The sequence below is a fragment of the Strix aluco genome, chromosome 16, assembly GCF_031877795.1.
Source record: "Strix aluco isolate bStrAlu1 chromosome 16, bStrAlu1.hap1, whole genome shotgun sequence".
NCBI lineage: Eukaryota > Metazoa > Chordata > Aves > Strigiformes > Strigidae > Strix > Strix aluco.
Window position 1 is genome coordinate 9,568,673 of NC_133946.1, and position 26,597 is coordinate 9,595,269.

Sequence of the window (26,597 nt, forward strand, 5' to 3'; positions counted from 1 at the left end):
TACAGACAAGACTTGGTTGATTCATCCTGAAAGACCTATTTTCAAATACCTAGTTTCACAGAATCATGTCGCTTTGTTGGCCATGAAAAGGTTGTGGGGGGAAGAGGAAGAAAATCCCAAATCATGATTTTGTTGCAAACTGCCCAGTAACACTAAAAAGGAGTACCAACTATTTCAACAAACCCTAAAACACCAACCAAAAACCCTCCAAAATATAAAACATGAAGAGATTTTTGATATGAATGAAGAAAACATTTAAATATACCCCTTTTATAAAGCAATTTATATTGCAATAACATTTGTTCCTTATTTTTGTATGATTCTATTTACAGTGCAGTGTTGGAAATATTTAATTTCAAGCCAAACTAATTTGCTTTATTCTCCATGGTTTCTACACAGCACTAGACCACTGATATTTCTGATTGCAGAAACAGTTGAATAAAAAGTCATTAATTTTGGTGACTCTGGAAAAATGTTTAGAAGACCACAGAATTGATAGCCTACAATAAATATTGAAATTAATCTAAATTTCAATTCAGTAATACAAATAAGAATAAAACCTCCCAAATTTTTCTGATAGCATATTCCCAAATGTCAAAAAGAAGAAATAGAAGATTCCCAGCCAAACTGAATGTTGTTCTTTTTAACTGCTTTCCTAAACACTGCATGAGATTTTAAAATAGATCAAGTGAAGCACACTATTGGTGTTAGTGCACTGAACTTGCTGTTCAGATGCATCACACACTTTTTCCAAAGTAAATTCTACAGAGGGAACATCACTATTTCCCCAACAGAGCACTGAGAATCAAAATTCAGGATCTCCTACCTCGATCAAAAAGTCTCCAGTTCTCAGGCCAGCTTGCCATGCTACTCCCCCTTCATCCACAGATTCCAAGTACTGCAAAGCAGGAAAGGCTGGAGTTGGGGTGAATTCTTCAATTGGTGTGTCAGCTTTAAAAATAAATACCACATTAAAAAAAGAAAGTTATGGAGTGCTTGCAAATACCACTTGACTAAAGGCCTATTATTGGCCATTCAAATTTATGGTTAAAAAATTGTGGGTGCTAAAAGTAAGAGCACTCTGCCTCAGAGGATAACAAGATGCTGGGAACAGAGTGCAATCTCTCTGCAATAGCAATCCACAGGTCTTCAATTCAGAGAGAAAAATACATGCTTCTTTACTGACACAAACCAAATCAAGCTGTATGAAGCAATAGCTGGATTTTGAGTATTCTGGGATATTCAGTATTAGTTCAAGTAACCCTTTTGTATGCCTAGAAAAATGCTTGTAACTCTGGAAACATCCAACTAAAAATGAATTGTGTCCTGTAGCCAGAAGAGAGCATCTGGCTGAACTGGGGGGATGGGGTGAGTGGGGTGAGTGGGAAAGGATGAAAAAGATCAAACTGAATTTTTCTTCTAGATTTAGATGTATATGGCAAAGAAGATAACAGAAGAAATCACTTTTAGGAAAGGAGGCACAGCATGCCTTGTAATAGCCCTCTCTCTCCCTGTCACATACACATACAAGCAGAAAAGTCCTTGGGTCTTTCACCTGAGGTGCCCTCACTGTTACAGAGAAAATCTGGGGAAAATTGTTGGGCTTACACAGAGAGAGTAACCTCTGCTCGATGCACAGACAACTCATGCCAATGGGTTAGCTAAAAGGTAGCGCTATTGGCTTTCTCAGTACAACTCCAAAAATTTTTATTTAGCTAAAATTAGAAAAGCTTTTACAACACTGGAAATCTATGGTGGCACTGGTTTAGGGGTGGGGAACAGGAAGAGCAAAAATGATGTCCCAAGAATGAAGATATGAAATAATTTTCATGCTCAAGCAAGGCAAGGGAGAACCCATGTAAAATGAGGGGGAGCAAGAGATGGGACATACCATCATATATTTTTTTTTAAATACAAAGGAGCAAACTGGACTAAAAGTTAAAAAGCAAAGCATTAAATAAAATGCTTTTTTTAACTCTTAAGAATGCCATTATTATAGATTTTAGTCTACAGAAAAGTAACATGCAGTTTAACATGTGAACAGCTTTTAAAATGAGCACACTACAGGCCATGCAACATACGTGCAGCTTCTGAAGATATAAAAAAAGATCATATTTTCATACTAAAACTGCACCAATGTCACCTTGCAGAAGATCCACACCTATTTTAAACAAAACATCACTCTCTTGTCTATTTCTATTCGTAGACCTATTTAAATAGACTGACATTTGAAATAAAGAAGCAGGTTTTATAAGGAAAGCAGGTTTCCCATAGTTAGGTAAACTGCATAACAAAACAGATTAATGACAAAATATTACATATACCAACACAATAAAAATACAGACAAAACTTTCTCCCCCCAAACGATTATACAGTGCTTCTCCTATGTAAAAATGCAAACTGCTTCAGACAGAAGCCACTAAAATCCGTCTGAGTAGTATAGCATACAGAGAATCCTGTTGTCTAGCAACCAAGTGCACCAAGAATAATTCCTGCTTATATTCAGAGATGTATAAATTTCTTCATGCCAGTGCACATCACACACACACACACAGAAGCACATACCTTTTGCCCCTCTGAGCACAAATCCAAATCCTTCATTGTCTTTTTTCTGCAGGACCACTGCCTTTTCTTCTATTATGCAGTCACTGTAGAGAGAATTCCGAGGATAGCGACCATTATTACATCCCTTCATCACCACTGTAGTAGCTGCTCCTCCAGTGTGCAGGTTCATCATCATCACAGCCCGTTAATCAAATAATATTGCAGTAACCAAGCATGTGAAAATAAAGAACAAATAGTAGCGAGGGGAAGACAAAGACTAAGCTTAACGATAAAAGAGAACATGACAAAGCAACTTAAAGGGAATAAAAAAGGCAGAGAGGAAAAAGAAAGAAGAAGAAATCATGCATGGTGGTTTGTGTTCTATATGAATGACTGAATGAACATGTGATCATGTAATCTGTGGGCTAGCTAGGACTCTAAAAGGAAAAAAAGTAAGTGAACTGAATGACAGTATCATTAATAAACTCCTCAATCGTGGATGTACCAGATGCATCTTCTAGTGAAGCCAAAATGAAACCAACCAGAAGAAAAATGAGGCAGCATTTTAAATTTAAAGATAATAAATTATGATTTTATATTAGCTAACTAAAAGGCACAAATATATTCTGAAAGCTATGCCTTGCATCAAAAGCCCTTTTTCAATCCTATTGAATGTTGCATGCTGCAAGAATCCCACATGATCATCTGACAGCCTACAATGCTAACAACGTGCAGCTGCCTTGGCGTCATCAAGCACAAATTTCCACAGCATCAAGAATCTGCATAATTGAAATAGTAACAAGGCATGCACAATCAGGAAAACACATTTCTAAGGAATATTTCCCATCTTCTGAGAAACAATTAATATTATAAAACTAGGAGATGGTGTAAAGGACTATTTATGTAAGCAGTATGTCCTTAAAGAGAAAGTAGCCTTAGGAATCTTACTGTCATTGGCTAAGAAAAAAGTAGATGGTAGACGAAGAAAATGCATAAAATCCACATTAAAACGGGACCGTTCACATACAGGCAATGTTCTGTAAAAGCTTTGTTTAGTGTCTTTCATTAAACATTCGGTTACTAAAAATAAGCTCAAAGAAAAAAAAGAAAAAAAAAGAAAAAAAGGGGTTTGACACTCTTAATATAAAACCATTACACAGCACAAGTTGCAAGACATTCTTCTGAATAAAGACAGTGTCAGGGGTTAAGTATTCATGAATCGTAAGCACTGCAAAACACGCTGCTAAGTTGCCTTTAAAATACCTACAAAACTATTTAGGACAGAAGGAAATATAAGCAAGTTTTCTTTCCTTTTCTTGATTTTTTACTAGCAAACCTAGTTGCCACTGGTCTTGTACAGAATCTAATCACTAAAGCATTCAATACAATAAGAGACCGGATCTGCTTCGGTGCCATTAATAATCCAGAAGGGGAGGAGGAAACTAAGTAAAGAAAAATTGGTGTGACCTTTTTATTTAAAGCTCTGAACAAAGACAAGAATGATGATACCAGGACACCAATGGACAGCCTCCAAGCTCCAGATCTTTCATGTATCACAGGCTATTCCCTTTGGTGACTTTCTAACTCTGGCTGAGGGATGCAACTTCATGTTACTGCTAAAGTGATGATATAACTGTCTTCCAAACTACAGAGTATTTAAACACCACACATGAATTAAAACTACCATAATGATGACTTTCTGCGCAACAGTTGATCTCCATAAGTATTTACTGCTTTTGAATGCTGTCTCTCAACTTACTAGTATTTACTGTATAATTCAGACATTACCTTTTCTTACTATTAATAACCCTGCTATGGCAAGGATATAATAAGAAAATGTCCATTTCTCAAGAAAGCCAAACACACTCCTGGTCAGGGATATTATGGTGGGATGGAACATGCAACCCTCAGAGCCCATACTGTAGCGCTGAAGCCCTCCGTCACTGTCTTGTTATAGAAACTAACTGAACCTACAAGCGTACTGGCTTATTTTCTTCATTTCACCACACACATTTTCAAGGTGGAGCTCCACACTTACCCACTGAAGTCAACAGCAAAGCTGTCTCCAGCCTTTTTCTTAATACTGGGTCAAATTAATAAACCCCATTTCCTTCAAATTTCCTTGTAAACAATCAATAGCTTAATACAAGTTAGAAGGCTACTTTTGAGAACCTAATCATAGAAAGTGCTTGGCTCAAAGAACACCCCTTCTCTCCCCTACCCAAATTCCACTCTCATCTCATTTCATTAACATAAAGAATTCAGAAGCCTAATAGCTAGGTACCTCATCAAACCTTGCTCTGATTCTTTCTTTTTTGTTGACAACACCAAACCAGTTCATGATACCATTCCTTAAAAAGCTGAAAGCTGAAGTTCCAAAAGCAGTGCTCAGAAAACTTGGGATCAATTCACCTGAACAATGTTAGGCATCTACACCTAAAAAAAAGGCATCTAGGGTCCTTTCACCTTTCAAAGACAGCTAATGAAATGAACAGGCATTTTCAAGTTATGCTCGCTTCATCCTAATGTAGAGGTCTTTGACTGTTCAGATTAACAGTATGAAAACCACCTATGATTTTCTTTTCATGTACAGCACATTTATTACATAAACTACCCAGTTTTATACTTCAATTTACACATCAAAAGTGGGAATACTAAATTGCCAAAATTTTATAAAGTTTTGTGCTTTACATGCAAGGGGGAGAGGAAAGGGAAGAAGCGCAACATGAATTTTTGGTAACAAAATATACAAACGGATTTCTATTTTTTGACAAATACAGCTTACTAATATACTGTTTCGGTCATGTAATACATAAGGAAAACTCCATCACAGCCTGTAAAGCAAAAATGTAGGTTTGAAAAAATCAGATGTGTAGCCATTTCTTCTCACTTACGTGCTAGGAGAAGGGGACCTGCAATGATCTTACAGCATGAGCAGTTTAAGCTTGTTTAAAGCAATCACAGAAAGCAAATTGATTCTCTACACATACCTCAGTACTGCAGAGCTAAGAACTAGCAGCAGGAAAAGGATGGAAAACAAACATGCACACACAAATGAACCGAACTTGCAACCTCCACAACCCTTCTCCCAGCAAACTCACTTTGCATGCCTGAGGAAAGAGGGCAGAAGAGGGGAAAAGAAGTTTAACCTCTGACTGTTTGCAGTATTGCTTTTTGTTTGCTTTGCCATGACAGGGTTGTCTTATCACAGTGTCAGACTGGACCTCTTCACTGAAGACATGCTGAAGGTCTGTTCACAGTCTACCTGGTCTTGGCAGGCAAAGTGCTGCCAAATGTAAAAGTAGGTCAGAATTTCTCACAATGAGCCTTCCTGGCAGCATGTCTTTGATCTTGAAGGTGTTGTAAATACTTAGCAACAGAATGCATATAGGGTACAGCTACCAGTGACAAATAAAGGTGACAGTATGTTATAAGTCTGTTCAGAGGTTTGTGCTCAAGCAAGAGGAAGAGGCATTTCTTCCCAGATGCTTTGAGTACAGCGTACGGCTCTACATGAGGCTGAACAGTCGCTGCTACCTGGGATACACCAAATTGCAATAGGTAAAATCCTTAAAGTTCATTTCAGTCCCATCTCAAACTGAAATTAAACAGTGTCCATTTCAGAGACAAGTTTTCAGAACATTACTAGTTTCATATTATGGTAATAAAATAAGTAATTATAAAATCAATAGTTCATTACTTAAATAGAACACACATTACTTTGACTTTGGGCTGTATAAGTCCAAGATTCATTGCATACAAAGTTAAATGCAAAATACATCCTATCAAGCGCAGAATATTTCTGCATGAAGTACAATCTTGAATATAAAAACTTCAGGCCAAAGAAAAAGTCAATCTAAAAATCAATTTTGCTTTATCCAAACACTAAATATCAGAGAACATACTTGATCATCGGTTCTGTAGCTTCCCTAAGACTTTAAAGATCAAGAATTGTGCAGAGGTGTTAGAATTTCCATATTTTTACAGACTTACCAATGGAGAAAGGGGAAAAAAAAAGAGATTTACCCATGGTCAGACAGACACTTGAGATGTGAACTCAGCACTGTTATGTTCAACATAATAACTACCGTTTGTGTCGTCTTTTCAAGACAGCAAGAATTTCTACTTTCCTAACAGCCCATTAAGACAATACTTGAGGAAGGAAGTAGAGATGTCAAGTCCTTCATAAATATCTGTATGAAGTAAATAAAGGTTGAAGCACAGGAGCCTTTTGACGGAGGCAAAACCATGAAACCTAGCTTCCATTTCACTAACTAGAATAACTACACCCTATCTTAAAGCATGACTTATTCCAAAAGTTAAAATACTAAATTATAGAGATGGAAACTATCAGCACCACAGAATATGTTTAGGCAAGTTTGTATTGTGTGTATCATTGCTGATTTCAATCTGAAAAACAGCACGTAGAGTACACTCCACTGGAAATGATTATCATTATCTGGAAACAAAAATGGCTATTTGTCAATCTCTCCGTAAGGCAGAGAAAAAATGAATTTAAACAGGAATTATTTTCCTTGTTCTCCCCAATCGTGCATCCCCTAGAAATGTAGTTGAAGTCTAACCTTTTCAGCTTTAACAAACTGGACTACAGCCTTCCAAGGCAGAACAGTTGTCTAACAGATCACACATGAGATTCAAACAACCAGAGTTACAACCAAATAAGTAGCCTTCTCAGCCCACAAGCCCTTCAGTCAGACAGCTTGCTCTATCCTTGAGTGAAAAGTTATTCTCTCCAAGTTCACTTCTCTCAGCTGGCCAAGTAAATCCAAATCTCTTCCTTAGATCTTTTTTATATCCTCTCCTCAGCACTCCCGCAGTTTCAATCTTCTTGAAAGATCTACTGAATTCACAGCTAGCTACATGTTAGAAGGATCAAATCACAGCCCAACAATAAAGGAAATGCATTTTTTATACTTTGCCAGACCCAATAAATCAATATCTAAACCATTCCGTAACTTTATATACAATGTCTGAAAGCAGTCACACTAATTCCTTTCAGGCTAAGCTAATCAATTTATGGTGGTTATGTTCAAGCCCATAGAAGGGCATTCAGGAAATCTGTTCAAGAGGAGCTCTTTACTGCATGTTCTGACAGTCAATCCCTGTTAAAAGCACATAAAAAACGATCTCTCTGAATATGACCCTTTTTGGGGAAGTTACCTGTCCTGATACCCTATAAAATGGAAATGATGTCTACAGCAAAACTTATTGCAAGATATAACAGACTTCCAGTGGAAAAAATTTTGCTGTCATTGCTGGAAGGGGTCAATGTTACAATTTATAGTCATCTACTGCAATGACTCCAGGAAAATTGGCTAACCCTAGTAATGAAGGCCTTCAAGGTTAACGAAAACTCTGTATGTAATTGCTTAAGTTTCCCAGGCTTTGATCATCCAGCTGTAGGTCTTATAGAAGAGTTTTCCCAGCTCTTGCATAACACGCAGAACAGCAGTTACTTGTTCAAGACCTATTAGCTACACCAGTGAGTGTGGTTCTTTGAAGAGCAGATAGGAAAATACACAGATGGTCCCTACCTAACCCACTTACAACCCAAACAGAAACAGCAAGATGCAGTCAACCGTATATTCAAACTCGTAGTAACCTCTCTCTAATACATTGCCATCACGTGGAGAGATTCCCTGACGTGATATCTTGCATCGCATTGCAACGCAATTTGTCTTAGGAATGTGTTGTTTGGTAAATATATGATACAGCTTTGAACAATAACAGGTTATTATGCTAAATAATAATTCACAAGTCAGTGCTACTGCCTTTGAGAGAATCTTTTCACAGTTTCTCATGATAACATCTTTAATAAACAATAATAATTTCCAGCTATTTTGGTGAATCCTGTTTTACCATTTTTCAGAATGTGTGTTTACTTTATACTCTTACAGGAGATATTCAGTAAAAACACATTTACATATTTTGTCCTGCCATGTGTCAGAAGCACATGCATAGTGTTTACTCTGTACAACTGACCAATGCTGCCAAGATAATTTCACTCATATAAGACAAGTCTAAATGATTTTCCATTAGAATGTATGTCTATTTGGAAGTTTATAGCAAGATGTGTTTGGGAGGAAGGCAGTAAGAAAATATTTTCAAATAGATGGTTGATAAGTACCTCATTATACTCAAGGAAGACACAACCTGTCATTAGAACAGAAATACTGGAGAACAGTAAACTTTAAGTTGATAAACTCCTTACTAGGTAGCTGAAGACAGAAGTCCAAGGAGTATAATTATGGTACAATAATTAAAATATGATGGAGAAAGGATAAATGGAATCACATAGAAAAACTAAAATTGCAGGGTCTTCCTTTTTGTTCTTCCGTATATGAGGCCAAGGGGTTCTCACAATAGAGTAGCTCAGTGAAAACATCGTTTCCCTTCCTTTGCAGTGTTTGAATTTCCCCTTTCTTCTCCTTACCCCCAAAAACATCAGAATCATTTGTAGAAACTCACAATTTTTTTTTTTTATTTCTTCAGATAGGGTATTGGGGCACAGGACTAAATTTTCTTCCATGGAGCTACTGCACAGAAAGTGGAGTTAGGCTGAAGTTGAACTGTTTCCCAAAACAATTATTTCATTATCATGATCCAGAATTCTCACATCAGCACAACATTTACTGTTAAAACTGAATCAGAGGTCATATTTGGAGGTAACAAAGCTGCCTATCCGTAAGAGCTAATACAGTTCTCAAAATACCTTTTAGTGTCTTCAAAATAGTTACACCGGAGAATGAGAATTATTTCGTCAGGCAGTCACAATGAGAAGGACCCCAAGTCATTTTGCTATTTCACCAAAAATACAATTACAAAATTAGGGCTGCATATGGACATGCAGCATGAAATAAAATGCTTAGTAGTACCTATGGATTCCAGCTTCACAGGTGCTCTCAAGGAAATGGCAGCATCCAACAACAGTGTCTTTGCTAGCACTTCCAGCAGTTGACTGTGTGTCAGTGCCTTACTGGCACAGCTGGCACTCAAGCAAAAAAAAACAGAGAAGGAAAACAGACCACCACCACCACCACCCTTGCACTATTGTTCTCTCTGGCTTTATAATTTGTTGCAAATAACTTCAAATTGTAATAGAAAGGACATATTCTAATTTCTCCTCAGCCAACTTTACATTTCCTCAGTGGCTGAATGGCTAACTCAGCATAACCACGTCCTCCTCAGCTGGCTATGCTGAGGCCAAGTAAAGGAATGGAAAAGAAGAGAGAATGCTCCAGCAATACTCCTGTATACTTCCTATATTCATATATTAGTCTTTCTGATCTCCTGTCCCAGCACTTTTTCTACGGAGTTCGGTAAACATCACACAGAGATCTTTGATCATGAGAAAAGCAAGGCTGCATATTTTCCCCTGACATTCATTTGTTGATGAAAGAGGTGTATGCCAAACTGTAGCATGCCATAAAAGACATTAAGCTATTCCCTAATTCCTATATTGCACAGGTCTATATTGCATTGTGAGGAAATTACAGACTATAGTAAAACCTGACAGGGCATATAACTTCTTCACACTTTTAAACAAGTAATCAAGCTGTCTTTATTGGATTTAATTCTGTAAAAAACGAACAGTTCCACTAAGTTATCAAAAACACCAATATCAGTCATGAAGTGATTCAATAAGAATTAGGAAGTCAGAAACATTATGCTATTTTTTCCAGCCCTGTGATTGACAGAGTTGCCCAAAAGATTAACCATAATTACAAAGAAGCAACCTATGTTAAAGAAAGTAACATTGCTGTATACTTCAATGAATTTATGCTATAAAACATTACAAAGAAATACAGGTTTTAAAAGAGAAACATTAAATTTTATGACACAAATGCAAAGAAATTACACGATTTCTTTACGTAGAACCAAGGAGAAAGTTCCTCCCTCTCTGTATGCATATCACTCCACATTCTTTTATCCAGCCTTTAATTACACTTAATATCATATTCTTTGGTGTATAGGAGAAGGGAGTAGGTAAGCTAAAGTAATACTCAAGTCAATCGATTTGGCTGGTACTACTTTTGGTTTTTTCCTTTTTTTCATCTAAGTTGCTGAAACTGTAACCACTGAAGTAATATATTGATATAGCAAAACAGGAAGTCAAACAACTTACTGGAAATATAAATCATACAGGAAAAGCCAGAAATCTCGGGATAGAATATGAAGGAAAAAAGAAGTAAATGGTAAGGTCATGATCCTATATATATATATATATACACACACTATATATATATGGATATCCATATATGAATTTATATACACGCTATATACATATATACACAATACAATCAGTATATATAGTCTCTTTTTTAAGAGAAATGTTATGATTCCCTTGCATCTGCACAGGCAGGGAGAAAACAAAAAAGCATGGTGGGGTGAGGAGAGTGGCAAAGTGAGCTTAAAAAAAGAAAAGCTTCATTCCTCTGAATTAATTTCATTTGCATTTTAAAAAAAAAAAAAAAGAAGAGAAAAAAGAAGTCAATTCAAGTACCACACATGACAAAGTAAAAACTAAACATGAAACATTCAGGCAGGTGTCCTTCTAATACAGAACATGAGAGTTTTAGAATGCAGAGTCCTTCATACAGATGTTCCATCAATCACATCAGTATTTTGGGCTACAGCACACTCCACTTACACCTGATACTTAGTAGCAATTTTCAGTTGTAATTATCAACCATTTCAGCAATCTAAGCCTGCACTATGAAAATATTAATATTCATTGCTCATACCATGAGCCTTGAACAAACAGACTGTACAAACATAACATATGTTTAGGTAACTAGAGTATTTATCCACCTTACTTCTTAGGTTTGCATTTTTCTACCTCAAACCAGTTGCAGTTCCAGCCCCTGCTATTGCCACCAAACCACACAGAAATAGGAATTGTCTCCCTAAGCATCTTACCATATAAAGTGTTTACACAAAAGGAACAATAATAATAGCTATTAATAACATCACTCTTATTGATATATAGCTTTTTTCCAGGTAGGCTTTTTTAATCAATAAATTTCCTAATGTTTTTGCTAAAGGTGGTCTATATTACAACAGACAACCACAGTAACAAGGAAAAGAACATGTTCAAGGTCAGCAAATAGGACAAGTAACACAGGTAGAACCAGGGAAATAAATCCAGAACTGAATGATATGAGTATACAAAAACAGAACTATATATAACAATAAAGATTTTCTTCAGCTGATGCGTGTTAATCAATCTCTATGCTTATCTCAGAGTTGGCATATCTCAGACAGGACTTTGAATTTTTCCCTTCCCTTTTTAGAAAGAGCCACTGGAACATATATGCACAACCACACTGGGCTGGACTTGTGTCGGTCCTTGGAGCCCAACATCCTGTCTCTGCCAAAGGCCAAAAGCAGGGGAGGGTGTAAGAGCACATTTGGTGCTTCCCCAAAGTACTCCACCAGCTCCCAACCAAGCTGTGCTACTTGCTCCTTGTCTTACTGAAAAACATGGGACTGTACTCTGTACTCTGGAGTCCCTTCTTCTGGTATAGTTTTGTCATCATGCTTGGCATGTGCACATTCCATGGTAACACAGGGGATTATATTCACCTTCCTCAGGATCTCTGGATTTGTGTTTCTATAATACACTGTAGTCACACTTTCAGTAAAAAAAAAAAAAAAAGTGTTTTATTAACACTTCTAAAATGTGTTACAAGCCCTTTAAGGTAGCAGTCAGACATTGCAGGTCTTTGTAACAATTATTAAACTCACTATACATTTCAATATTGTAACTTGATTTGCTCTCTCAGCCGTTCAGAGAATGTAAACATACTAAATGTTAAACATAAATAATGAAACAGGGGAGAGACTGGTGATTTCAGGACTGGCGATAACCATGAGTTTCAAAAGTTCCAAGGGATCCCTCAGGGTTTCTATCAAACCCTGTTTGCTATGATGAGCAGGAAGAATTATCGTTCTCCTGTCCTGCCTTCCTTGGAATGAAATACAGCTCTAACCACAAGAAGTCTGAGTAACCCTGGCTGTTCATTTCTGCTTTACAGACGTAAGTATTTCACTTAAAATTCCATATTGTACTGAAGTGCACAGTGCTTTAAGCATCTGTGTAAAATCCTGTAAAATTTTATGTCACTTTAGCATAAGGCATGTTACAAGTAAGCTCTGCCTCAAAACAAATGAGGTATTAACAAAGGCATGAAGTTTTTCTCAAAACATTTTCCCACTTTTTTCTTCTTCAAGAGCTTTAAAAATATAGCTTAGAGTAAGGAACTTCCGTTTTCTAGGATTTTACTGAAAAGACATTAAGAGGTGATTTCAGTTAAATTTTCACATATCCCTTTAAAAATCCTGACTATCACCATATTATTTTACAGTCTCATTAACATCAAAAAGGAGGTGGCAAATCTACCTTTTGTTCTGAAATATATTCTCCTCTCTCTCCATTTCTGTAATTACACTAAACCCTTGAGTTATTTTAAGCCTACTCCAAATTTTGTTTACTTATCTGCAAAACAGCTTGAGAATTGTCCATCTCAACTGCTTTCCTGTCTAACAGTATCATCATTTTCAGCAATTTTGTCAAAGCATGGCCAGTTTAGCCCACAACTTTGGTAGCAGTGAACAATCACTGACATTACAGATACCAGCTGATAAAGACAGAGAACTCTTCTTTATTTAAATCGGCCATTACTTTTATTAATTAAGTCAATGTTAAACTGGAATCTCTCCTTATTGCCTCCTTTCCTTTGACATTCAGCTATAGCTCGCTGGTTGCGTTGATGCATAATTTCCAGAAATATGAAGCTGGAGACAGGGTAAAACTTTTGGTTTATCATTTCAACCCAATTGAGTAACTAACTTAAGATGGATAGAGTTTAGTTTTAAGTGTATTTCAGAATTTATATTTGAAGTGTTTACAGTAGAGGTATAAACCACCTCTGCTATAGTTACAACTGTTTTATAAATCTGACAGTGCTACACTGTCAGTCTTCGGAAACACTAGTTTAAAGGATCACACAATCCACTCAGTATTAGTCCTAGTTTCCAATTGTAGCATTAAACTCTTAATTCTGAGACTTGTTTTCTGTGCCCAGTGTGCTTTTTTTAATTTAAAAAAATAGAGAAATTACAAGACACATGGGTAACAGTCTTTTCTGTAAATATGCATTTACCACTATTTCCTAGGGCACGTATTTAACTTAACATTCACTATTCTTCTGTTCAGAATTTTGCCATGACATCAGTTTTACTGAAATGCTTATCCATCAAATCAAATCTTTTGTTGATATATTTTAGTCTAAATTAAGCCTTCATTAGACATTATTTCTCCAGAATATGGGATGAAATTTTATGTCAGAGAGAGCAGGCACCCCCAGCAATAGCACCAGTTATTCAATTGGTGTATCTGCCAATCATGCAAATCTAGCATCCCCACCTGCATGCCACAACCTCTGAGGACAGAGCTAGCATCTGCCTCTTGGCTTAGTGAAAGAATCATAGTTTCAAAGACTTGGATAAAGAATCGCTCTACCTGTCAGGTTCTTGGCATTCATCAGCCATACAAGGTATGGGTTCAAGTCGAAGCAGTCTAACACACAGGGGACTCAAGCCCAGATCTTCTTTATTCCAGGTGAATACCCTGACACCAGCTATTGCTTGCTCTTTACCAGGTTCCTCTTCGTAGGGTTTGACCTCATTCAATTTATAAATAAATACAACTCCAGCACACCTATTTCATCCCAAGACAAAACAAGACAACCTCCTCCCATCAGCCTTACGTTTTGCACAATGAACGCGACCAGCTTTACTCTGAGAGCATGAAAGTCAACCCCTTTCTAACTTCTTGATAGTTTCTTCTTTTAAGAGGAAAAAAAGGCATATGCTGCCTGCCAGTCACCCTTAGAATTTGCCTTGTAGGTCAAATTCTGCAAATGCAACAAATATTTGTGAAATCTGACTAGAAAGAGGAAAAAAAAAGGTGGTTTAAATAATTGCTCCCACTGGAGGAAAGCCCACAGAGCGAGCTCAACAGTTATTTGTTCCTTTTGGCCTGCCAAAACTTAAAAATGCATCACTTACAATCAGAGGCACCATATGTCAGCTTTTGCTCATCTAGTGATTAGGTGAGAGGAAGGCAGCCAAAGGTGTAGTGGGGCAGGGAATTAAAGGTCACGTAGAGGAAGCTAAGTCATCACAGTGGAGGCTAGAGACAGGAATGTAGAACACTCATTGTCAGACACTTAATTGTTCGCCTTTTCCCTGAAAAACAAACATTTTAATCTCCTGTTTTCCTCTTCTCTATCCTTGCATCTAATTATGTGGCTCCTGTTCTAACTAACCTGGTATCACACCCTCACAATGTTTTCTTCCCGTCCTCACCTTCTGTCATTTCCACTCTTTTTTCTTTTTTTTTTTTAATTTTCTCTATTCTAATTTAGAAAACCTCATTCCTCACCATGCATAGGACAGAGGCTGCTGCTTTGAGTTTTGACATTTAAATCCATCCTGTCCTCCAGCATCCGGTCGGAGGAGTTACAGAGAAAATACTGTTGAGCTTGAGAGTATCAGTTGCTGTGCAGGAAATGGCACATCCACCAAATCACGGCCCTTGCAATCAGGATCTTCTGTACCCATAGTTACACAGTTTGGTTTTCACTAGCACTAGAGATAGATCCTTAAAGTTTTTCAGAAAGAGCATTTGGGAAAGGCTATATATTTTTTTTCCAACTTTGGTCTTGGAAACTGTTGGTCTTTCTTTGCTAACACTTTATCACTAAAAAATTAGGCAAACATCTAGCCCAGAAAATGTCTGACAAATTTTAATTATTAGTTACAAAACCATTAGTTGCAAAACCATTAGCTGCTAAAGCCTTAGCTGCTAAAAGCACGATCTTACTGAATAGCTTTAAACATACTGAATTGCTTTAAACAAACTTCATTATTAGGGCAGCAAACAAAAATGCATATACAAGTTCATGGAAACTCATCACTCACTGTATAGTTTTGCATCTTACTGTAATTGCATCAGACTTTAATATTGCATGTTCATGCAATCATAGTACGGATTTCAGTGAAGAGATACTACAGTTCAGACACATACACACACATACACCCTTTTTACCTCCTATTTGGGCAATTACTTTAAATATTTTCTGTAGTCACCAACATAAAAAGCTCAGTTGTGGCAGCACACAACAGCAGGGGAGGTAAAGTGCAAAGTTGTTTATTAGCAAGTAAGATCATTTTCATTAGAAATTAAATAACTGTAAATGAAAAACTTCACATTTTACATCTCCACCTGTTCCACAAAATCGACAATGCCTTAATTATTGCTTAAACATATATGTAATTTTCCAAATTGTATTAAATTATATTCTTCAAGTTAATGAGGCACAAGGTATTAAAAATGAGCTACCCTCGTCTTTCTGCCTCACACATTAAGAGCAGTTCAGTGCTATCAGACTGTTATACTCACAGTAAATGAATTAATTCAGAACCGGCACCAGGCAAGCCCAACAAAATATCTTTAGAAATAAAGCAACAATACACACACAGAAAACATTTTACACACTTTGTTTCTATAATTTGGTTGGTGCTGCCTGTTCTCTATGCCTAGAAGAGCCAAGAGTATCACATATGCAGAAATCTTAAATCATTAAAATATCAACGAGCATTCAGATGTAACCACATCACTATATCATGTGGCTATATCTACATATCTATTTCATTACAACGATGAGCAGACTCAGATATTTTTGCTACCATCTCCCAGACAAAAATTGAGCTATGTATATATGTAAAAATGTTAGAATACTACTGTTTTTACTTCTTTCCACCAGAGGAAACCAAGAATTATGTTTAAAATCTATGCCTGCAGCTAAGAACTGTAAAATCACTTTCAACTTATTATCAATGTATCAATCCCAGAATAAAATAACACAAATAGTGAATTTATTGTTGAGAATGAACAGCATCCATTTTAATATCCTTACTCCGGTTCCTGCAAGAGATCAACTGAACAGTACAAACTTCACAGAAAACATTAGTACAGTGGAACTGGTGCCATCCAACAGAAAAACAAAAAGTGTCAGTTATGTCAATGCAGAAAGACCTGTTCTCTATGTAACAATACTTCCCTCAGTGTCTCCCTCACTGTTCTGCAGGCCTGGGGAGAACCAACATGAAAATGTGGCAAGCAGGCTATAAAAAAATAACAACGGCTCTTACACATTCCTTCAATTTTTGTACAGAACCATTTGCCAGGATTTAACAGATTGCTGCTGATGGCTGTGCACAAGCAAGCAGCACTCAACAAGTACATACACTACGTTCACCACAACACGGGAACGGGGCCACTGCTACGCCGTAACCAGGAAAAGGTCCCTCAGCTCCCTGTCAAGCGTTCCATACCTCATGGTTTGCAATGACCAGAATTCTACAAAAGGTTTCCATCCATTTTAAACATATAGTTAAAGAGATTAATAATTGCATTTTTCCAGAAGGAAGACTATTTCTGTAAAATATCCACATGAAACCAGATATCAAACTAGATGAAAGTATTTCTGCATTAAATTAAGAGGTTCCACTAAAAAAAAAAATATATAATTACTGTGTAACACACCTCATGTTTAAACTATTAAGACAGCACCATTGGGACAAAGACTGAGGTATTCAACAGGTAGATTCTGTGGGTTAAAAAATAAAAAGCACTACACAGCATGTTGAATTACAGGGGTAGACAGCTTCAGCTGTGCCACAGTCTCTCTGAGCTGTCTAGGATTAAAGCTTGTACTACTCTATCCAACAGCACAGATGACAACATCAACAGAGAATTGCTGGGAAATAGAGCTGGGAAGAATCTCTCATTTTTCTTCGGTGTTTGTATGTAAATTGGCTTTTGAGGAGTTGCTTCTGTCAGCTTCTATGCTCATGAGACATGGATGATGCCATCTGACTTCGAGTACAGACATTAGGGTTAATGAATTAAGCTTTTAATTAAGCTTTCTTACACATACTTCCCAGACTACACAGTCCAATTTTCCTCTTTTTCTTCATCCAGAAAAACAGAACTAAAACCAGAGGCAAATCAATTTGGTCCCATCATTAACTTTGTAGCAACAAGCCTTTGAAAAAGGTTATTTATTATTACATCCTCTCCTGTGAGCTTAACACTGCTATAGCCGTAGAATGTCAAGAAAGGGCACCAAGAAAACTTCTCCCATGCAGTGCTTAGTACAAGTTAAAGTGGTTAGGAAAAAAAAAAAAAAAAAAAAAAGATGTGAAAGTCAATTGTGCTATTGTACTGTGAAGAAGGGGAAGACACAGAATAGGCAGGAAATCTTAGACTTCCATCGCATACTTCATAATCACATTGAAGTTGGCATTCATTTATGCTATTGACTTTTGCTATTTTGCTATTCTGGTGGGACAGAGATGATGCAATTAATGCAGTAGTAAAAGTTTCCACTGTTGTGTTCTAAAGTTTCCAAATCCATGACAGCAACTGGATCATGTTTTTCACCAAATCAAGTTTATAATCTTTACATGGTTAAAAAAACCACAAACTTTTCCACAATTGCTCATATTATTTATGTCTCCAGAGTATGAAAACTAAGTTACCACTTCATCATCAGTCACATCACATTTAAAAAGGTGGTAAAATTTTACATTCGAAATTAAACAACTAGTTTCACATATTTTAATTTGATAACTTAATTTTGTCTTCTCTCTGATTTTCCTGACTGAACAATTCACTGTTCTATCTTGACAGATTAATCAATTTCCTCACTTCTGTTAAAAAGCAGATAAAAAATTATCATTTCTAAAGGTTTACCTCATATTTAATTTAATAAATAAAGAATTTTTTAAATTCCAACATCTATCCTATGCCTTAGCAATAATTTGAGTTATTAAACTGGAATTTGATCTCTATTAAATAACTGATTTAAGACCTACAAATAATTTTCTTTGAATTAAAGGTAGTCCTGAACTTTAACTAGACTTCTGAAGAATATTTATAATACTTTGGAAACTTTTGCTTTGCTGGTCAGAATATCACCCATCCAGCCTCGAGAAGACCAACCCAAACAAACATTTTTCCTAACAAACTCAATGGGATCCATCCCGCCCCAGCTCTCAAAACCAATGTCCCATGGTTGTCTTGACCACTCCTGACCACAAATACAGGGAAGACAAAACTCCAGAGACATGTCAAAGCAGTCTTACATTATCTCCTTGCAACTTTGTTGGTATATTTCCGTTTAGGACAAGGGGTGATGGTTTTAAATTAACAGAGGGGAGATTCAGACTCCCCTCAGAAAAATAAAGAAGAAATGTTTTACGATGAGGATGGTGAAACACTGGAGCAGGTTGTTCAGAGAGGTTGTATATGCCCCATCCCTGGAAACATTCAAGGCCAGGTTGGACAGGGCTCTGAGCAACCCAATCTGTTGAAGATGTCCCTGCTCATTGCAGGGGGACTGGATGAGGTGACCTCTGAAGGTCTCTTCCAACCCAAACCATTCTGTGATTCTATTCTATGATTCTGTGATTTTTCCATGTCTGCTTTCTGCTCCTCTCTGTGGCTTGAAGGCATGTCAAGAAAGTTCAGCCTCAGGCTGTGGCATTTCCTGGGGTCTGACACCATGGGTGCTGCCTGCTTGCTCCATCTGGGGAGGCAGAAGGAAACGCTGCCCATCCCACTTGCTACCTTGGCCTCCAGAGCTGCAGCCCAGGACAAATGTCCAGGGATGTGCATTTACTCCTATTTGTCCAGGAAGAGCTCCTGCTGGCCTAAGAAACTTCACCCTCTCTCACAGGTATGCCATTGCAACAAAGCCTATCCTTCCCTTCAACATTTGTACATCTGCATCAAATTACAGGACAATGATCGAAAGTAATTAGTTCTTAAAAGTAAAATAATAAAGGAATCCATATAAAGGAACGTCAGCAGTAGCTGCGTGTGACAGCTGCAAGAGACAACATCATTTTTGCATAACAGAATTAATGCATCCTATCAGCATTTAAAGCTGATAAGACATTAGACTTGTAGTTTCAAATATTATATTTGTATGATATTTCATGACTATTTGTACTGGCAAGCAAGTCACACTGCCTTTCTACATATTAGTAAGTATACTACCCATTTTCCTGAAGTATTAATGTATGAATAACCTATCTCTTATGCAAAGCTGAAATAGGATTTAATGAACCTCCATTACTCAAGCTGCACATTTTCCTAAAGATGAAAAATGCCATGTACAATGTATTTTCCTGCATGTGAATAAGCCCATTAATAGAGATTTCTGAACAGAGTGTTTCTACTCAGCAATTTTTGCCCTTTGGGAGGGGGAAGGAAAAACAGAAGGGAGCAGACACTTCCCCTCATCATCTCCAGAAAGGAACCAAATTGGCTTTCTTAATATTTTGGTTTCAAAGCAGTTCTTAGTACATAGGCACAATTGCCTTCTGACAATTGTTTATTAAAACTTAGCTGCAAGCAGTTAAATCTGTTTTCCTATATTCTTCCCCTACTTTGATAAGATATGATAACAGAGAAAGTAATCAAAGCAGTACAAATTTGGCAATACTGAGAACTGCTGTTAGTTTGACATCTTATTTGCCTCTTTCAATAACTCCCCTCCCTGAAGAAGCCCATGATAGGAATTAAATCATCATGGTGTACGTTCTCTGTAAATACATCATTACAATAAATTATTATATGCACCTCAGAGAAACAAGTTTTTTCTTTTTCAGCAATTAATGAGGTTTGGAAACTTGGACACCAAAAAAAATTTTTTTAGTTTTCCTAGTGTTATTTTACGAAAATTCTAAAATTACTGTACTTTTCTCTACTTAAAAATGTGTTAAGCAGGTCTACCTTTCCACTGTATTTCTTGGCATTTCCCATTAATTCTACCCTCTCCTACCTTCCCCTCCCAATTTCCACTATTACTCTTCAAAATGGGTCCACTGGGTTGCAGATTCTCTGTGGAAACTATCCTTCAGTTTTCTTCAAAACTTTGCTGTACTCAGAAGCTGCCAGGAGAACTCTGTTGCTTTCTCTCTTACTGCTCAGAAAATAGATATCAATGCCAGAATCAGGAACAATTGAAGACACACTTCATACCTAATTTCTCCATAATAAACTTGTACAAAAACTATCATTTTATCTGATAAACTCTCTGGCTCACTGTAACCCTGAATCAGGTAATGTAAATTTTTGGAGAGCTTTGCTGTTGCACTGCACAAGGCCAATACCTTAAGAGGAAAAAAACCCAACAACCCAAAAATAAAAAAAACAACTTTCCCCCCCTTGCCTCCCAAATATCTCACACGCTTTCCATGACTTCCCCAAAGCAAAGAATATAATCTGTTCACCCCTCAACAGCTCACTGGTTCAAAGACATACTTGAGCACCACTGAGATGAGGTTCAAGCCCTTGGTCTGACCATGGCTTTTGGCCTCCTGCTTTCAAAATAACCTCCCTAAACAATCGGGTACTGCCTATTTCAGAAAGACAGATGGCATTGCTCCCTCCCAATAATGGATTTGAATTTTCTTGGGAAAGGACAGCAAAAAATCCGAATGCTTTAGAATCAACAGCTCCCCTACTTTAAAAAAAAAAAAAAAAATAGGTTTTGATAGAAGTGACATTTTCAAACGAAAAAATCTTTTGTTACCAAGTAGGGGTTGGTTTCCAGGTGGGACTATTTGGTATCTCTGAGGGAAGACGCCGTGGCCACAGCTTTTAGTTTTACAGAAACAATCCTATCGATTAACACTGAAATACAGAAACCAGGCCATGATTTTTATAGAATAATGATCACTCAGAGAATCTTGCAAAAAAGCCAACTCTGCTCGTGGGAAATGTAACCAGTAACGAGTTAGCTTGCTCTGCAGAAGTTATGTGTTTCATAGCACAGACTAACAGCTTGTCTTGACAACTTTAACATTATTAGACTATCCAGTCAGTCTCATCATTGTCCAACACTGCAAAGCTTTGGTAACTTGGCTGATCATGGCAGGGGAATGTGCAAGACGTTGAAATGGGGTTTCTCTACTCCTAGGTCACAGCAGCAAGAGTTGATGCCCTATAGCACACTGTATACAGTTAACAGGAAGATCAGAGCCACAAGCCTGTGCTTCCTCCCACCATGTCACCAAACCTTCCCTCTTCATCCAACACTGCAACGCTCTCAAATCACAACTCAAAAGACTGCAGATTTACATATTTTTCAAATATTTATAGGCTGTATGCAGTAGACAACCAGCAGGCCCCCTGCCTTTCAGAGCTCCATGCACCAACTGTCAGGAACACAGAAGGACACTTGGGTATCCAAACTACTTTATCTGACTTGAACTCCATCCTCCCTTCCCAAATTGTTTAGCTGACATAGAAACTATGCATGACCCTCGGAACAAGGATTAAGATCACATAATAAAACCAACAGTTACAACATTTTCTTCTTTTTTTTTTTTTTTAATAGTGTGCTACATGAAACTTTGCCATATCAAACTCTTTACACACTTCAGAATTCTTCTCCTACAAAATAGGTGGTTTTTCTTGAAAACAAAAAAACCCCCAAGCTGTAATTAGACAGTCAGAGAAAAGTGTAATAATTCCAGTGTGCCACCACAATTTTCTCAAGAAGACACCAACAGCTAACTGGGGTTCCATGCTTTAAAAATCATCCTTTCTACCAGAAGTTGTCTGTATGTCCAATGTATATGCATGTGGGAGAAGAACTTGCTTAAAAATCATGAACACTGAATTTGCAGAAACTGCAAATAAATAATCTAATTTCTAAATTCCTCATTTCTAACAGCCTAATTTCTACTTATGATCTAAAGATACCGTTCAGAACAACAAATCACAAAATTTTATTTTCTTGTCAGCAAGTACGATTCTGTGAACAGATATAGAAGGCCTCATCTTGTGAAGTATTGAACAACTTAAGTGGTCCTTGACTGTAGAAGCAGCTGGAACATACTGCTTCCGTGAAATGCTGATCTCTTTCACCACTCATAAAAACAAAATAGTGATACTCATTACTTCATTACTCACTATTTTTGTAGACCCCTCCCATATGAAAAAAGTAATCTATGATAAAAACCAATTTAGATGTAGAATGATATCTTGAGAAGCTCTGTTTAGTAATCTGCTTCCCTCTTCCCCTTAAAAGTCTAAACCAAAAGTAACAATTAAGTAAAACCCAAAAAGGTTTTGTAAACAGACTGCAATAAAAAAGAAAAATTCTTACCTTGAAGCATCAAAGCTGTCATAGGATCCAACTGTGTAGTGTCTGAACAGTTTCTTTGTTCTATCTGTTCGTGTTTCTGCACAAATAAAAGAGAACTTTTAATAATACTTTTGTATTTCTTAATCGAGTGCAGTTTTAAGTTGCAATTTCAACATGGATTTTCTGCTATACATCAATAAAGAAAATTTACAGTACTTCCTAGAATCACAAAATGGTTGAGGTCAGAAGGGACCTCTGAAGATCATCTTGACCAACCCTCCTGTTCAAGCAGGGCCACTCACAGCCAGCTGCCCAAGAGCGTGTCCAGGCAGCTTTTGAATATCCCTAGTGAGGGACACTCCACAACTTCTCTGAGCAACATATTCCAGTGCTCAGTCACCCTCAGTAAAAAAAGTATTTCCTTATGTTCCCTTACAGTGAATTAACATGGTTTCAAGGCGTTTTGAAAAAAATTTTTTCTTTGGAGTTGAGACATTCTTTTATCGTGTCATACACATCAGGTGAATAAGGAGAACTTCTTGTAGATCATGTATCATAGCATTCACAAGTTTAAAAGCTCCACCCACATTCTCAGTGGCAAAACCTTTCAAGTCCAATCTTTGGTTCTTTTATAGCTTGGACTAAGAAGCAAAATATAAGAAGAAAGAAAGAAGAAAAACCACCAACACATTTCAGAAAGGTTGGAAAAATAGCCAGAAGAACGCAAACCAGTATTTTTTGTTTAAACACATATACACACAAAACTAGAGCTACTTCTGTAATTTTATTAGGCATATGGAGAATGGGGTAGGGGAAAACATAGCTGCCCACATTCATCACCATCAATCTAATCTCACAGGAAATAGTGCTATGACACTTGCACTACCATTGGACAGCAAAAGCAAACACTCCAAACAACTAGGGGATATGGGGTGACGCAAAAAACAATGAAACCCCATAATTGGGAAACAAGAGCAAAAGAATAAGATACAACAATACGTCTACTAAAAAGGCATTTAAAACCTCAAATACATTAAAATTTTATATTTATGCTTTTTCCTTAAGAAAAAAACATCCATCCCACTGAAGCAGTTCCTACATCTAGTGGTTGCAGCATTAAATCATCCTCTAAGGCTATGAATGTTACGTTCACAAGTATTTCTACAATTCACCAACATTAACACTGGTTTAGTATGGGTATAACAGTTAAAATACTTAGTTTAGAACTGCATCTATAGCACGACGGACAACAGAGCTAAACATCTCTCTTCCTCTAGACCAGGAAAGATGCTCTTTCATTTATTGCTTTCAATGGGTACCTACAGGAGCTCCAATAAATCAAGTATGTGGGAAAGATGAAGAAGCTACACCAGTATTTGGTTGCTTCAGTTTGCACAGCAAAGAGCATAATCTAAAAGGTTTTCACTGAAAGGCTATCACTATGTGTGTGTTTGTGTGTATGTGTCTGTGTGTGTGTATATATATATATATAAAAATTACACTTCTAGGGAAGGACAAAAGGATTGTAGAAGAGGTAGGTAATTCATTGTCACATTCTTCTTCAGAATGACAGGAAAACACACAGAAGCTTACTTCCCAAAAGACATTCCAATAAAGTAAATAACAAAAAAGAGAGCAAGGAACCTTCTTTGGTAGGTTTCTGTATTACAATAATTGTTGTTCAAATGTATCAATTTTCTGAGTCTTACTCAGCCTTTACCACAATAATAATTTAGCGTATTCATTTTTCCTCAGACGAGCATCTTTAATGCAGTCCCTTTTTATATGGCTTCTTCATTCAAGGGAAGATACTTATGCAGAAACTGTAGTTTTTGAGACAGTAAAAAGTCTTGCCTAAATACAGCTTGGTCCTCAAATGCAATCACACAAGTTAGGCTCACAGACATCAAAAATCAAATTGAAAAGTTTCTGGTTTAGCTTGTGACCATGAAATTCTCATCTGTATGGCTGAGGAATGTTTCATTGACAGACAGCCTGACTCCATCCAAACAGATTTTATTAGTTCTCCAAGCTAGGCATAGCCCTCAAGGTACACCATCTCTATGTGACAACTTTTAAGAATGTTAAAAATTACTGTGAGAGGTAGTGCTGTCAGATGACCAAGTTTTAGTCTGCAGAGAGGAAAAAATACATCAGTGCAGGATGATAGGCTTTAAACATGGCCAAGGAACACAGTGCAGAATAAGGTATTGGGAGGCAGACTTTGGCAAGAAGGGTTGACAAAACACATCTTTCCTTGCTTTAACTAGTACAGCTGACACATAAGTGGATCGTGCCCCTGGTAGGAGATATAAATACAAATACATATACAATACAGAGGAATTATGACTGAAAAGATACATGCAGGTTGCAGCTGGCTAAAAGAGTAAGCGAGTTATTTCTTCATACCAGTGCACCAATTCGCAAGATACAAGAAAAGCAGTACTTAGAAAGAACAGAAGTATATACATTTATATAAATTTTGGGGACACTAGCCAGCCTCCTTCCTATAGAATGGTCAAAGAGGGAGAAAATCCCTATTATAATATGAATCCTACTTGATAGCTTTGTACAGTCTTATTTTGTCCCTTTGTCACTCACCTACAATCTATACTTTCTACCAAAGAGGCCTTACCTTTACCCCAGGTTCCAGCTCTTACTGCCCTCACCCCCCTGCCTTTCTGGAACACCCAAAAAGGACACAACTCACTCCAGGACTCACCTAGCATCTTCCTAGACACAACCAAAGCTCAGCCAGCCAGCATGGTAGCTGCAGGGCTGGAGGACAACATGCTGCCTTTCACAGAGTAAGAGCTGTAAGCACAGTGAGCAGCAATGGTACCCAAGGCTACATGACAGCTGCTCAAAGAGATTTGGCTTTGAAGTAGCTCACTGTACGACTGTACCTCTTCATATGCTGTAAGGGGTTCAGCGAATTTTATGGGTCATGCCTTTGTTGCGAAGTTTACAAGTTTAGCTTCAAAATCCAGTGCCCTGTGGTGATGTCGAATAAAGTGACCAGCATTAATTGCAGTCTATTCCCCATCAAGCAACATTCTTTTTCACACTATCCTAAAAATCGGATTAATATCAAGAGACATAATCAGAAGAAACATAGAAGAACGTAGGCCTGGATTCCACGTAGAGTTTACCACTGGCCTGTTTTCAGAAGTCATTTATAAATAATTAAAAGGGCAAAGTATGATGAAGAATATTTTGGAAATCTTAAAGCCACTGCTTGAGCCTTAAGGAGCCAGATGTTCCTTCTGCAGAAACTGTTTTCTATGGCATGATATTCAGTGCTATTAACGAATACAAAGTGGGTGGGAGGAACGGAAAGGCGCAGTAAGACAGATAGCTTTGTTCAGCTACTTAGTATTGCAAAGCCAGCATTCTTCAGCTGCAGCTTGTATCTGCTCCCTGTCTCTCCCATCCCTCTACTTTCCCCCACTTCTTTGTGTGCAATTGTATTCACAGGGATTATTTGGGAAAACATTAGCCTTACAAATCCCTGAACTCAAGGCTAAATGGCATGTTTCCCGGGTTGCTGTGTAAATTCTTTAATTACCCTCTTTCCCTAACCTCTGACTCAGATTCCAGTCTCTCCTATTACGCAGCATAAGTACAGACATCCAAACACAGGGGGAAGGATCAGGAATCTGCCATCATAATGAACTGGATACTGAAAAAAAAGAAAAATAAAAAAGGTTCCATTCTCTAATTTGACTAAAGAATACAAAGAACCTATAGGCAATTGTTTAACAAATGCTTTTCTGAATTCAAGCCATATATAGCATA

General features: G+C 37.3%; 1 protein-coding gene across 1 annotated transcript in view; it reads right to left on the bottom strand.

Moving 5' to 3' along the window:
- SHANK2 (SH3 and multiple ankyrin repeat domains 2) overlaps window positions 1-26,597 on the bottom strand; it is a 338,597-nt gene that overhangs the window by 142,072 nt on the left and 169,928 nt on the right. Inside the window, exons 14-16 of the mRNA XM_074841993.1 lie at window positions 22,821-22,896; window positions 2,566-2,648; window positions 827-951 (exon numbers count right to left, since the gene is read on the bottom strand). Of these exons, the coding sequence (XP_074698094.1) occupies window positions 827-951; window positions 2,566-2,648; window positions 22,821-22,896 (284 nt within the window). The remainder of the gene's footprint in view (window positions 1-826; window positions 952-2,565; window positions 2,649-22,820; window positions 22,897-26,597) is intronic.